Raw genomic sequence first — 13,330 nt, 5'->3', positions numbered from 1 at the left:
GGTGGGACGGTTCCTGAGGACCTTCTGCAGTGGTCACCAGAGCTCCTGGAGCCAGTATTTGGGCTGGGCAGAATATGCCCAAAATTCACTGCGGCAACCCTCCACCGGACTCACGCCATTCCAGTGCGTCCTGGGCTTCCAACCACCGCTCTTTCCCTGGGATGGCGAACCATCTGATGTCCCCGCAGTGGATCACTGGTTCCGGGAGAGCGAGAGAGTCTGGGACGAGGCTCATCAACATCTGCAGAGGGCAGTCCGTCGAAGCAAGGTAACCGCCGATAGAAGAAGGTCTGAAGAACCCAGATACACACCCGGACAAAAGGTGTGGCTATCCACCCGGGACATACGCATGCGACTGCCCTCTCGCAAGTTAAGTCCCCGATTTGTTGGTCCCTTCACCATCGTGGAACAGGTTAACCCCGTCACCTACAAACTACAATTACCCTCTCACTACCGTATTCACCCTACATTCCACGTATCACTCCTGAAACCCTATCACAATCCTGTTCTTCCCTCCACAGAGCCTGACCACGAAGAGGAACCCCCTCCTCCACTGCTCCTAGAAGAAGGAGCCGTCTACGCAGTGAAGGAGATCTTGCGTTCCCGACGTCGTGGTGGCCAGTTGGAGTACCTGGTGGACTGGGAAGGGTACGGCCCCGAAGAAAGGACATGGGTTCCCAGAGCTGATATTCTCGATCCTAGTCTCATGGTGGAGTTTCATGAGAGCCACCCTGAGTTCCCAGCGCCTAGAGGCAGAGGGAGACCACCACGGCGTCGGAGGTGTCGGCCCTCAGGAGCGGGCCCTGGGGAGGGGGGGTACTGTCACGGATTGGTCAGGCTCTCACGATCCCCACTCACGAAGATCACCATCACCTGACTTCTAATGAGCACACAGCTGCATCACATTCACGAGCACCAGATAAAAGCACAGCACTCCAGTCGCTCATTGTCCGGGCTCGTCTCGACGAAAGCGGACAACTGAGCGACCACTCAGCGTAGTCATCCTCAGCTAAAACAAACGCTTTACTTACCTGTTCTCTTTGTATTCCTCCTAGTCTTCCTGGTCCACCCGAATCGTCCTGTCTTCCAGTCCTTCCAAGTCTGTGTCATCCTCTGTCAGCTGTATCTGGTGTGTGCTGTCCATCCTCGTGTATTCCTGTTACCCAGCCACGGAGGAAAAGACCCCAACATCATTCCTGATCCTCCTGGCTATCCTTCATGTGCTCCTTGTTGTCATTTAATAAACACCCTAACGTTTCCTTACCTCTGTCTCCTGTCCGCTTCATAACAATGGTTGAGAAAAAAGTGGATTTATACATAAGAAAAGTGCACTAGACAAGAGAATAAAAATAGGGACCTAGAGAAACTGACCTCCACATTAGACTTGGTACCTTGTTAAAAGAGTTTGAAAAAAGTTAAATATACTTTCCTAAGTATTTTTCTTACAGTGATTATATAAAATAACAATTCTTGCCTCCCCAAAGCATCATATGATGAAAAGAATCCTTCTCTTTCAAGTGGAAATATTCTTTAAATATTCCCTTGTTTCTTTATTGATTACATAAAGAATTTTTCCGTAAAAAAATTATTGATAAATTTTAATTATTGATGGCATCCCTGAAAAAGCCCTATTTTGGATCATGCATTGTTTTTCCAGAATTAAAAAATAAATGTTTCTTTTTATGAATTTTTTATAAGAACTATCCCTTTAAGGCAGAGATGCTCAAACTAGGGCCCGGGGGCAAAGTTGGCCCATGGTAACCTTTCATTTGGCCCGCCATCTCATCTAAGAAGAGAGAGAGAATGATGGGAAGGTTGGGTCCAATGCCTTCAACAGACCTCATCATTTCTAACTTAAACAAAACCTTTTGTTTGTTTGTTTAATTGTTGAGATACAAAAAAAGCAAATGAAATAAAAGGTTTCAATAGAATGTTGTGCATGAATCAGACTTAAAAAAAAGTAAGGATCCTCGAAGTGTATTCAATGTATTCAGCATCGAACGCCATTGTGTTATAAAGGGGACTGTTTGTTTTTATTGTAAGTGCATTTTAAAATGTAAAAGATATATTATTATTAAAACGATTACAGTATTTTTTCAATTGTTTTTAAATATTAATAAATTAGCAAATTACCATGACAACTTTAATGCAATAGTTTGGTTTATTAACTTCGGCCCACCACCTTCAATCAACTTTGGTTTTCGGCCCTTCATAAGAAAAAGTTTGGGTAAACCTGCTTTGAGTTCTTTTGGAGTAAAGAAAATCTCTGGCATCCCTAATATATATATATATATATATATATATATATATATATATATATATATATATATATATATATATATATATATATATATATATGGAGTCAAAACTATTAGCCCTCCTGTGAAATTTGTGTTCTTTTCCAAATATTTCCCAAATGATGTTTAGCAGAGCAAGGAATTTTTCACAGTAATTCCTATAATATTTTTTCTTCTGGAGAAAGTCTTATTTGTTTTTTTCGCCTACAATAAAAGCAGTTTTTAATTGTTTTAAAACCATTTTAAGTTCAATATTATTATCCCCTTAAGTAATATTTGTTTTCGATTGTCTACAGAACAAACCATCATTATACAATGATCTGCCTAATTACTCTAACTTGCCTAATTAACCTAGTTAAGCCTTTAAAGTGCACTTTAAGTTGAATACTAGTGTCTTGAAAAATATCTAGTAAAATATTATGTACTGTCATCATGGCAAAGATAAAAGAAATCAGCTATTAGAAATTAGTTATTAAAAACTATTATGTTTAGAAATGGTTTGAAAAATGCCTATTCGTTAAACAGAAATTGAGGAAACATTTTTATTTTATATGAGGGCTAATAATTTATTGGAGTAACATTGAAAATAACATTGGAGTGCATTCAAACTAATTTCTAATGCATCAATTTAGCAAAGAATTTTTCCTCAATGCAAAAAGAGTATTGGAACTTTTGTGTCAAAAACTGGTTCTTCCCCGTCAAGCTCTGCATGACAAACACTGAGGACAGATCATAAAGAGTACAAACAGAGAGCGAATGAGGCAACGTCTGCTGATTCAGGCTGCTGGATAAAGAAAAACAAAGTGTGAGATTGCCAGGCAGCCTCCCACCAATCTGTGATAATCTGCCTTCGATTTAAGCACCAGCTTTACATTGAATTGAATATTACATGATCTGTGATTTTTTTAAGATTTCCAGCTATATAACAATACACAACCTCCACTGAAACAGAAATGAATGAACAAAAAGAGTTCATCAATTCTGAGTAAAAGTGACATGCTATGCCCAGACAGAAGCAATTATGTAAGCCCTCTGATAGAGTAAAAGCGCTGGAAGGAAGTATAACGGACCGCCTACACAGCTTCAATAAATTCAAGAATGCCCTATTTACTTTACATTCACAATATAGCTGTTTTGTAAACGAAAGCAGGGGACTTCTAGCATTAGAATGCTGTAATTATCTCTCATATTCATCATATCTGAAAAAAGCTCCTTTATTTGGCCAGACGGTTCTCAATTACTGCTAAGCCGACCACACAGACTCTGAAAATGTTTTAAAGCAACAGTTAAAACAAAATGAAAGCTTGGGATGCAGTTCCAAACCAATGTTATTTTATTTTCCAATATAACACACAGATATACTGTATTATACACTCACTAGCCACTTTATTGAGTACACCTTAGAAATGAAATAAAGACTGAGAAATGGATAAAAACCTTAAACTTAATAAAAAATGTTCTCCGATACTTGATACTTTTGATTTGGATTACTTTGAGATTCTTTTGATTAAGATTACTTTTAGGTACTTTAGATTTAGATTACTTTTAGGTACTTGGATTAAGATTACTTTTAGATACTTTTGATTTAGATTATTTTTAGGTACTTTGATTTAGATTACTTTTCGGTACTTTTAATTTAGATTACATTTAGATACTTTCAATTTAGTTTATTTTTAGGTACTTTTCATTTAGATTACTTTTAGATACTTTTGATTTAGATTACTTTTAGATACTTTATGATTAGATTATACTTTTAGATACTTTAGATTTAGATTACTTTTAAATACTTTATGATTTAGATTATACTTTTAGGTACTTTTTATTTAGATTACTTTTAGATACTTTATGATTTAGATTATACTTTAAGTACTTTTGATTTAGATTATACTTTTAGATACTTTAGATTTAGATTACTTTTAGATTCTTTATGATTTAGATTATATTTTTAGATACTTTAGATTTAGATTACTTTTAGATTCTTTATAATTTAAATGATACTTTTAGGTACTTTTGATTTAGATTATACTTTTAGATACTTTATGATTTAGATTATACTTTTAGATTACTTTTGACCTTTTAATATACAGTGTGTGAACAAAAATATTTTGCACTATTTAAAAAAAAAATATACAATTTTATATATATATACAGTTGAATTCAGAATTATTAGCCCCCCTTTGATTTTTTTTTTCTTTTTTAAATATTTCCCAAATAATGTTTAATAGAGCAAGGAAATTTTCACAGAATGTATGATCATATCTTTTCTTCTGGAGAAAGTCTTTTAGTGTTTTATTTCAGCTAGAATATAAGCAGTTTTCAATTTTCTTAACCCAATTTTAAGGACAAAATTATTAGCCCCTTTAAAGCTATATATTTTTTCAATAGTCTACAAAACAAACCATCGTTATACAACAACTTGACTAATTACCCTTACCTGTCTAGTAAACCTAATTAACCTAGTTAAGCCTTTAAATTTCACTTTAAGTGTAGAAGTGTCTTAAATAAATATCTAGTCAAATATTATTTACTGTCATCATGGCAAAGATAAAATGAATCAGTTATTAGAAATGAGTTATTAAAACTATTATGTTTAGAAATGTGTTGAAAAATCTTCTCTCTGTTAAACAAAAATTGGCGAAAAAATAAACAGGGGGGCTAATAATTCAGGGGGCTAATATATATATATATATATATATATATATATATATATATATATATATTATTTATATATATATAATTATTTACTAGTTTAAAATAATTTAGATTTTAATATTTAAGAACTATTTTCAAATGATATGTCTATATCCTTCAAGCTCCTCTCCATCTCACAGATAAACAGACTCAGTGTCCTGAAATGAACATTTCTGCAGGATGAGTCTGCGTCACACGAAACACGCTCACCTCCAGCACCCCATGACAGGAGCGACTGTGAAGGTGACACTGTGACATCAACTCCTCCCTCACAGTGATTCAGTGTAGCATTTCTGTGTACCAAGACCAGATGAGAGGATACAAGCTTTACACAAAAAACAGACTGAAGGTCAAACACACACATCTCAAAGAGTACTGAACGCAGCCACCAGAGGGCGAACTCCAGCAGAAAGCAGACAACAAAAGGGTGTAGAAAACGGGAAAGGTTTCTATAAACTGTATTTTCACTGGTTGAATGATCGGACCAATTCAGCCCAAATAGTCCCCCACCCTTAAAAAAACAGATTAAGGCACGATTTTTTGTCGACACTTAAATGTCTGACACATAGATTTTATATATAAATATTATTTTAATCTTATTCTGTTGTGTTCTACCTACTTTCTATTCAATTGTTTTTAAATAAAACAATCGCTCTGGTTATCCAATATTATAACATTCCAACTTATTTCTATTCTATATTTTTTAATAAACAATGCTTTCTAATCATGATATTCCAATGTATCTACTATACTGTCTTTTTTATTTTGTAAAAATATGTGTCTCTGCTTCTCTATCTCTTCCTGATCTACTGTCTATTCTGTGTTTATAAAAAATATGATTAAAAATTAAAGCACTCTTTAATATATACATACACATATACACACATGTGTATATATATATATATATATATATATATATATATATATATATGTGTGTGTGTGTGTGTGTGTGTGTGTGTGTGTGTGTGTGTGTGTGTGTGTGTGTGTGTGTGTGTGTGTGTGTAAATATCAATGAATTTTATCTCATATAACAACCCTATTTCTTTTTCTATAAAATCTCTCTTTTTACGGCTATAATACAGATAGTCATTAGACCAGAAATGATCATAAATCATTAATTAACATATTTGTGTTCTTCTGTAACTTTGATTATCTGTATTGGTCTCATTTGTAAGTGTCTTTAGATAAAATGCCAAATGATTACATGTAATATAAATGTGAATATGCATACGTACTATTATTGTTTACAGTATATCATATTAGGGGACGCTAAGAGCGCTAAACCACAGGTGTTGCCACCTAGTGGGAAACTGATGTCGAAACACATTCACTGCCGTTTTCCGGCAACCGTATGATTAATAAATAAACAATTTCAAACCCCTGACAGTGTACGTGTAGGCTATTACAACAACTCCACCTAACACATAGCTAGCTAGCAATACAAGTACTGTATGTGTTCCTGTGTGTGTTTTGTAACTCACAAGCTCTCTGTCGCCTGTAATGAGGTGTGTGAATAGAAAGCTGCCAGCAGGAAAACACAGGGCTCTAGTTCACCTCAGGTACTTCGGTTAATTAGGAAAACACAGCCTTCACATGCTTTCCTGTCCTGACAAGCTGTCTGTGAATCCGAGGGCCTGACGGTAAAAGAGCTGCATCTGTTCAGTCTTCTGAGACGACCGTGGTGATCCCAAGATAATAACACTGGACAGACAGACAGACAGACAGACAGACAAGCATGTTTTAAAGTTGGCGTAAAGTCAATATTTACTATTACATTGTTTATTTTGTTTGAGCATGTTGTTAACTTTAAGGAACAATTAATCTGTGTAAGTCAATCTACTGAAAAAAAGCTGGTCTTAGAAACCTTAAATCAAAGTCTGACCATTAGCTTTTCCGTTTGGAGCGGCGGTTTTTCTGTTGTCAGTCTGAAACTTCAGTAACAATATTCTTAGCCACGCCCCTCTTAACGGTAGTTTGCTATAAGGGAATGATGTGCATAAAAAGTCCCGCCCCTTGCTCAATATTCCGTTTCAGTTGGAAATACATCTACATACTGAAATAAATGTCTCAGTAACTTGGTAAGTAAAAGTACTATTACTTGCCTAAAAATATAGTGCAAGTAGAGTAAAAGTATCTGTTATTTATATTACTCAAAGTATGAGTAAAAAGTAGCCCTTTCAAAAGTACTCAAGAGTAGTGAGTAGTGAGTATTACGCTGTTAAAAGCTGATGTATTTACATGTAATTTGTGGATGTGTGTGTAAACGTAACATTCTGTAGTGCATCTAGTTATTGCCCAGCAGGCACACAACATCATAAAACGTTATTATTAGGTTAGATTTAGGTTGTGACGTCAGGTGACCAAAGTTCAACGTCTAGTCAGCGTCATATGATGTTGATATTTGGTCGATTTTAGGTTGTTAGAAAGTAACAAAATGAACCGCCAACTTCTCCAGCATATATTTTACGCAGCGGATGCCCTTCCAGCTGCAACTCATCACTGGGAAACACCCATACACTCATACACTACGGACAATTTTTAGCTTACTCAATTCACTTAAACCGCATGTCTTTGGACTCATGGGGGAAATCGGAGCACGCGGAGGACACCCATGCGAACGCGGGGAGAACATGCAAACTCCACACAGAAACGCCAACTGACCCAGCTGAGGCTCGTACCAGCAACCTTCTTAAAAAATTATTATTATTATTATTATTAAAAACCAAAAAATAAGATTAAAATAAATAATCAAACATTTTATTTGGTTAAATAAACACACAGTATAAAAAAACTGAAAACATTTGTAAAATTTTAAGCAAATTTTATTTGTAATTTATATTTTTTAAATTACAATTTTAAAAAAATGATTCACGATTTGATTAAAATAAACAATCAAATAAAAACAAAATAAACTATAAAATAATTTATCATACAGCATTTTTATAATTATTTATATTATTATTATTAAACTCAGCATTAGATATTATATTTTAAATTGTTTTTATTAAATATTATATTGAAATATAATACAAAATATAATATTGAATCTATCAGAAACATGAGCGTTATAAATTCATAAGTAAATATAAAATAAGAAAGAATAAATAAATAATAAATGAAATACAGTGGTTCATTTTGATAAAAAGCAAGGAATACATCGAAAGAAAGAGAGAGAGAAATTAAATGAATTAATTAGTAAAATAGACAGAATATAAAACATATTCACACTGCTGCATTCTACTTATCTAAGACAAATACTTAGTAAACAAAAATCAAAACTTTACTAAATAATTTTGACTGTATTAAGAAAAAAACACATCTAAATCACAGCCATAATTCTTGTAAAGGTGTCAAATCGGTTTCATGAAGTAAACACTGGCAGTTTGCTTCATGGCCTCTGTGGAAATATTTATAATAAAAATCTATTTAATGATATTTGTATAGTTTAAGAATAAACATATAAATGACAAAAGCATTTAAAAAGCAGTTAACTTAAATTAAAAACGAACCCCTCCGTCCCTTTTAGCTTTTGCCTTTACTGATTAGCAGTGCTACGTCCGACAGATCACACTATTATATCCTTCTATTCTTTTTCATTCCTTTAAAACCTGTTTTAACACATTTTAATCTGTTTTAATCAGTTTATTCTTTGTTGTTTTTATTTTCTTATACTTGTATTTTATAGTTCTTTTATTCTTGTTTATGTAATTGTAAAGCACTTTACCATTGTGTATGAAATGTGCTATATAAATAAACTCGCCTTGCCTTTTATTTTGAAATGTCACGGTGACTTTTATCATTATCCATCCGGCTGTGGTGTCACGTGGTTACTGTACCGCCTCCATGCTGGAGTTCTTGTAACAGGCGTGTGGACCGATCGCTGAATCGGTGTTTGAGTTTTATTGACCGGATAAACGGCGATCAGACGGATCTGTAAGCAGGCATGTCGTACTGCAAACAGGAAGGTATGCCTCATCTAAAACTGATAGTACGGACCCCTTTTAGGACCACTTTTCACTGTCGTTTAGCATTGCGGCTAATGCTCATGCCCTTAAAAGTCACTCTAACAGCCATGCTTGAGGATATCAATGAGTTACACAAGTATTTATCATCTGAAAATAATCAGTTCTCATCTGTTTTATTGAGTCGTGTTAATTTATCTTTTGTTCCATGTGTGTGGTGAGATTAATATTTAATATCTGCATTATTGGAGGAATTCTAGATTAAACTCTTCTTAAACAGTCATCATGAGATCAATAAAACATATATCTCTAATGTAAAGCATTAGTTTTACGTTTATTCTAAGATTTGATTCATTTTGATCTAGTCATTCAGGTATGATAGTCATGTTAGCTTGGCTACAAGGTCATAACTTGGGAAGTTCACAGCCTAAAGCCACCAAATGGTTAATTTTGTTATTATGAAAAACATTTTATCATTTACCTCACAATTTATATGTAATCCAATATTATTTGAGCATTATTTATTTATTTATTTGTTTATTATTAAAGAAACTATAGACAGGTTGCATTAAATTACAGGTACTATATTGTTGGTGAAAATGTAATTATTACACACACACACACACACACACACACACACATATATATATATATATATATATATATATATATATATATATATATATATATATATATATATATATATATATATAAAGAATTGGATATTTATTAATTCAACTTTTAGTTGTTAAAATTTATTAAATTATTTACTAAGTAATACTAATTATTTTTAGTTGTCTTGTGCTTTTGCCTATTATGAATTTTCTCTACATCTTAAAAGAGAGAGAAAAAAAAAAATATATATATATGTATATATGTATGTATGTATACACATACATACACACACACAAAACACACTTTATTATTATTATTTTTTTTTGTAATATTTTTATTCATTTTAGTACTTTTAGACCACTGGTAGAGTGGTCAAATTATTAGTATTTATAGTGTGTAATTTTTTTACCCTTGTTCCCACTCAAGGTAAAGATCGCATCATATTTGTCACCAAGGAAGATCATGATGCTCCCAGTAATGCTGAACTTGTCGAAGATGACCCCAATGATCCATATGAGGATCACGGTATGTCCTGAGTTTGATTTACTCTTCCAGAATACCATGTATTAAATTTTAAAAATGATCGGCTAGTAGGGCTGCACAATTTAGTTAAAAAATATCAGTATAATTGTAATATTTGTATTGTAGAGAAGTACAATAAATTTAATTCCAAAACAAAAGATTGTTTTGACATAATATATGTTTACACACACATATATAAATACATGCATGCATGTATCCTGAGAGTATTTATATTTAGATATGATTAACAGTTGAAGTCAGAATTATCTTTTAATATATTCTTTTATTTTTGCCATGATGACAGTGCATAATTTTTTTATATATATTTTTCAAGTCACTAGTATTCAGCTTAAAGTGACACTTAAAGGCTTAACTAGGTTAATTATGCAAGTTGGGGTAATTAGGCAAGTCTTTGTGTAACAATATAAAAAATATTGCTTAACGAGCAATGCCAACGTGTATGCCAAGCCCAAAATAATTCTTAACCCTCGGATATGAATCATTTCGGGCTTGACTGTAATTCACACACACTATGCCAAAACAAACTTGTTTTTGGATGCAGTTAATCACGATAAATCTTTGCCCAGCATTAAATAAATTACATTTATTTATATACCAATTTTGTGTGTAATGGGTTGTTTATATAATCAATCATATGTTTTTTTTCTATCTTTATATATAGTTATCAAAAATTCGTAATACTCAACAACATGGGATATTTTTCCAGTGTCGTGCAGCGCTTTCAGCTAGCATAAATTAAATCTGTTCTATAATTTATCTCCAGAATACCCATTTTGTATGATCCCACAGGTCTTATTCTCCCTAATGGCGACATAAACTGGAACTGCCCGTGTTTGGGCGGCATGGCCAGTGGCCCTTGTGGACAGCAGTTCAAGGACGCCTTTTCATGTTTCCACTATAGCAAAGAGGAGGTAAAGGGCTCCGATTGCGTGGAAAACTTCCGGGGTATGCAGGAGTGTATGCAGAAATACCCTGAGCTTTACCCTCAGGAAGACGACAGCGACAGCGCCCCCTCGGACGGAGCAAATACTGCACCCACTGACTCTCTCCCAGCATCCTCTACTGATTCCACAGCAGCAGCAGCCACAGAAAACCCAGCGACTAGCTAATGTTATCCTCATTTCACCCCCTTACATCAAAGACAGCTCCACTTTTGACTGTGAAGAGATCATATGTAACAATGCCCCAAAATCTGTGAAGCAAACAGATGCAGGAAGCTCTTAAACTTCAGGTTTTGTGATTTAAAATGTGACATTAACATGCACTTGAGAGACCTAAAAATGAAGTTTGGGATCTGAATGAGTGGCAGGTGAGTTTGCGCTTGGCTCTGTGAAACATTAGACTTCATTTGAATCGTCCTGGTTTGTATCTTCTGGTTGTTTGCTCCACAGATTGTTTGACTTGTGTACTGCTGCTACTACAGGTCATTTTGTGTTTGAGCAGTTTTTAGAAGAAAGGTTGAAATAATGCATCTATATACATTTCCTGTAATTATTTTTGGTTGTTGTTGAAGAGTATGATTAAACGCTTATGATGAAGAAATTGTTCTGTTGCTGATGTGTGTAGCATACAAGGTACAAACAGCAGGTGGCGTGAGTGAGTAAACCAGAAGTCTAGCGTTCAGCTGATGATATATACCCTCACCGACCACTTTATTAGGTACACCAAACTAGTACTTGGTTGGATCCCCTTTTGCCATCAGAGCTGCCTTAGTCCTTTGTGTCATAGATTCAACAAGTTACTGGAAATATTCCTCAGAGATTTTGGTCTATATTGACATGATAGCATCACGCAGCTGCTGCAGATTTGACGGCTGCACATCCATGATGCAAATCTCTCATTCCACCACATCCCAAAGGTGCTCTATTGGATTGAGTGTGGTGAATTTGGAGGCCATTTGAGTGCAGTGAACTCAGTGTCATGTTCAAGAAACCAGTCTGAGATGATTCACGCTTTATGACATGGAGCGTTATCCTGCTGGAAGTAGCCATCAGAAGATGGGTACACTGTGATCATAAAAGGAAGAACATGGTCTGCAACAATACTCAGGTAGGCTGTGGCATGGACACGATGCTCAATTGGTACTAATGGACCCAAAGTGTGTCAAAAAAATATCCCCCACACCATTACACCACCACCAGCCTGTTGATACAGGCAGGATGGATCCATGCTTTCATGTTGTTGACTCCAAATTCTAACCCTACCATCTGAATGTTGCAACATAAATCGAGACTCATCAGACTGTTTTCCAATCTTCTATTGTCCAATTTTAATGAGCTTGTGCAAATTGTAGCCTCAGTTTCCTGTTCTCAGCAGACAGGAGTGGCACCTGGTGTGGTCTTGTGCGTTCAGAGATGCTCTTCTGCATACCTCGGTTGTAACGAGTGGCTATTTGAGGTACTGTTGCCTTTCTATCAGCTCAAACCAGTCTGGCCATTCTCCTCTGACCTTTAGGACCATTTTCTGTAAACCCTAGAGATGGTTGTGTGTGAAAATCCCAGTAGATCAGCAGTTTCTAAAATACTCAGACCAGTCTGGGTCCAACAACCATGCCACTTTCAAAGTCACTTAAATCACCTTTTTTTCCCATTCTGATACTTGGTTTGAACTGCAGCAGATCGTCTTGATCATGTCTACATGCCCAAATGCATTGAGTTGCTGCCATGTAATTGGCTCATTAGAAATTAGTGTTAACGAGCAGTTGGACAGGTGTACCTAATAAAGTGGCCGGTTAGTGTATACAGATATGGGGAAAAAATTAGAAGACTTAAATTCAGTTTCGTAGGTAAAGTTTTGATATGCATTTTATTCTATAAAGTTCTGATAAAAATGTCAAATATTAATAAAATATTGATTAATATTGTTTATATTGTTTTGTTTAAATTTATCAAATATTGACTTCATAACTCTGTCAAACATTTAGCATTGTTTTCTAAAAATTGCCTCTAAACATATAGGAAAACATGCTATATTTTTGTTATTTCTGAATGACCATTTAGTTTTATTATTTTACAGAATAAAACAAAAATGACTTTAAATCCAGAGAAACTGAATTTAAGTCGCCTGTTAATTTTTTCCTCCACAGCTGATCAGCTATACAATAATTATAAGGAATCAGTGTTTTAAATAAGCTGATTTTCTGTTAAGCAAATATATGTTGTTCCAGAGACTATTGGGTTATGTTTAAAAGAAATGTCTAACATTTAGCTCTTGTTTCTAGAT

General features: G+C 34.5%; 1 protein-coding gene across 1 annotated transcript; it reads left to right on the top strand.

Annotated features, from left to right (window-relative positions):
• The first annotated feature begins 8,811 nt into the window (after positions 1-8,811).
• On the top strand, positions 8,812-11,650 carry chchd4a (coiled-coil-helix-coiled-coil-helix domain containing 4a). The gene is made up of 3 exons (XM_056468146.1): positions 8,812-8,953; positions 9,992-10,090; positions 10,898-11,650. The coding sequence occupies exons 1-3, from the start codon at positions 8,932-8,934 to the stop codon at positions 11,215-11,217; spliced, it is 441 nt and encodes a 146-aa protein (XP_056324121.1). The 5' UTR covers positions 8,812-8,931; the 3' UTR covers positions 11,218-11,650.
• The last annotated feature ends 1,680 nt before the right edge of the window (positions 11,651-13,330 follow it).

The sequence above is a fragment of the Danio aesculapii genome, chromosome 11, assembly GCF_903798145.1.
Source record: "Danio aesculapii chromosome 11, fDanAes4.1, whole genome shotgun sequence".
Lineage (NCBI taxonomy): Eukaryota > Metazoa > Chordata > Actinopteri > Cypriniformes > Danionidae > Danio > Danio aesculapii.
This window is presented reverse-complemented; position numbering and strand designations above follow the sequence as displayed.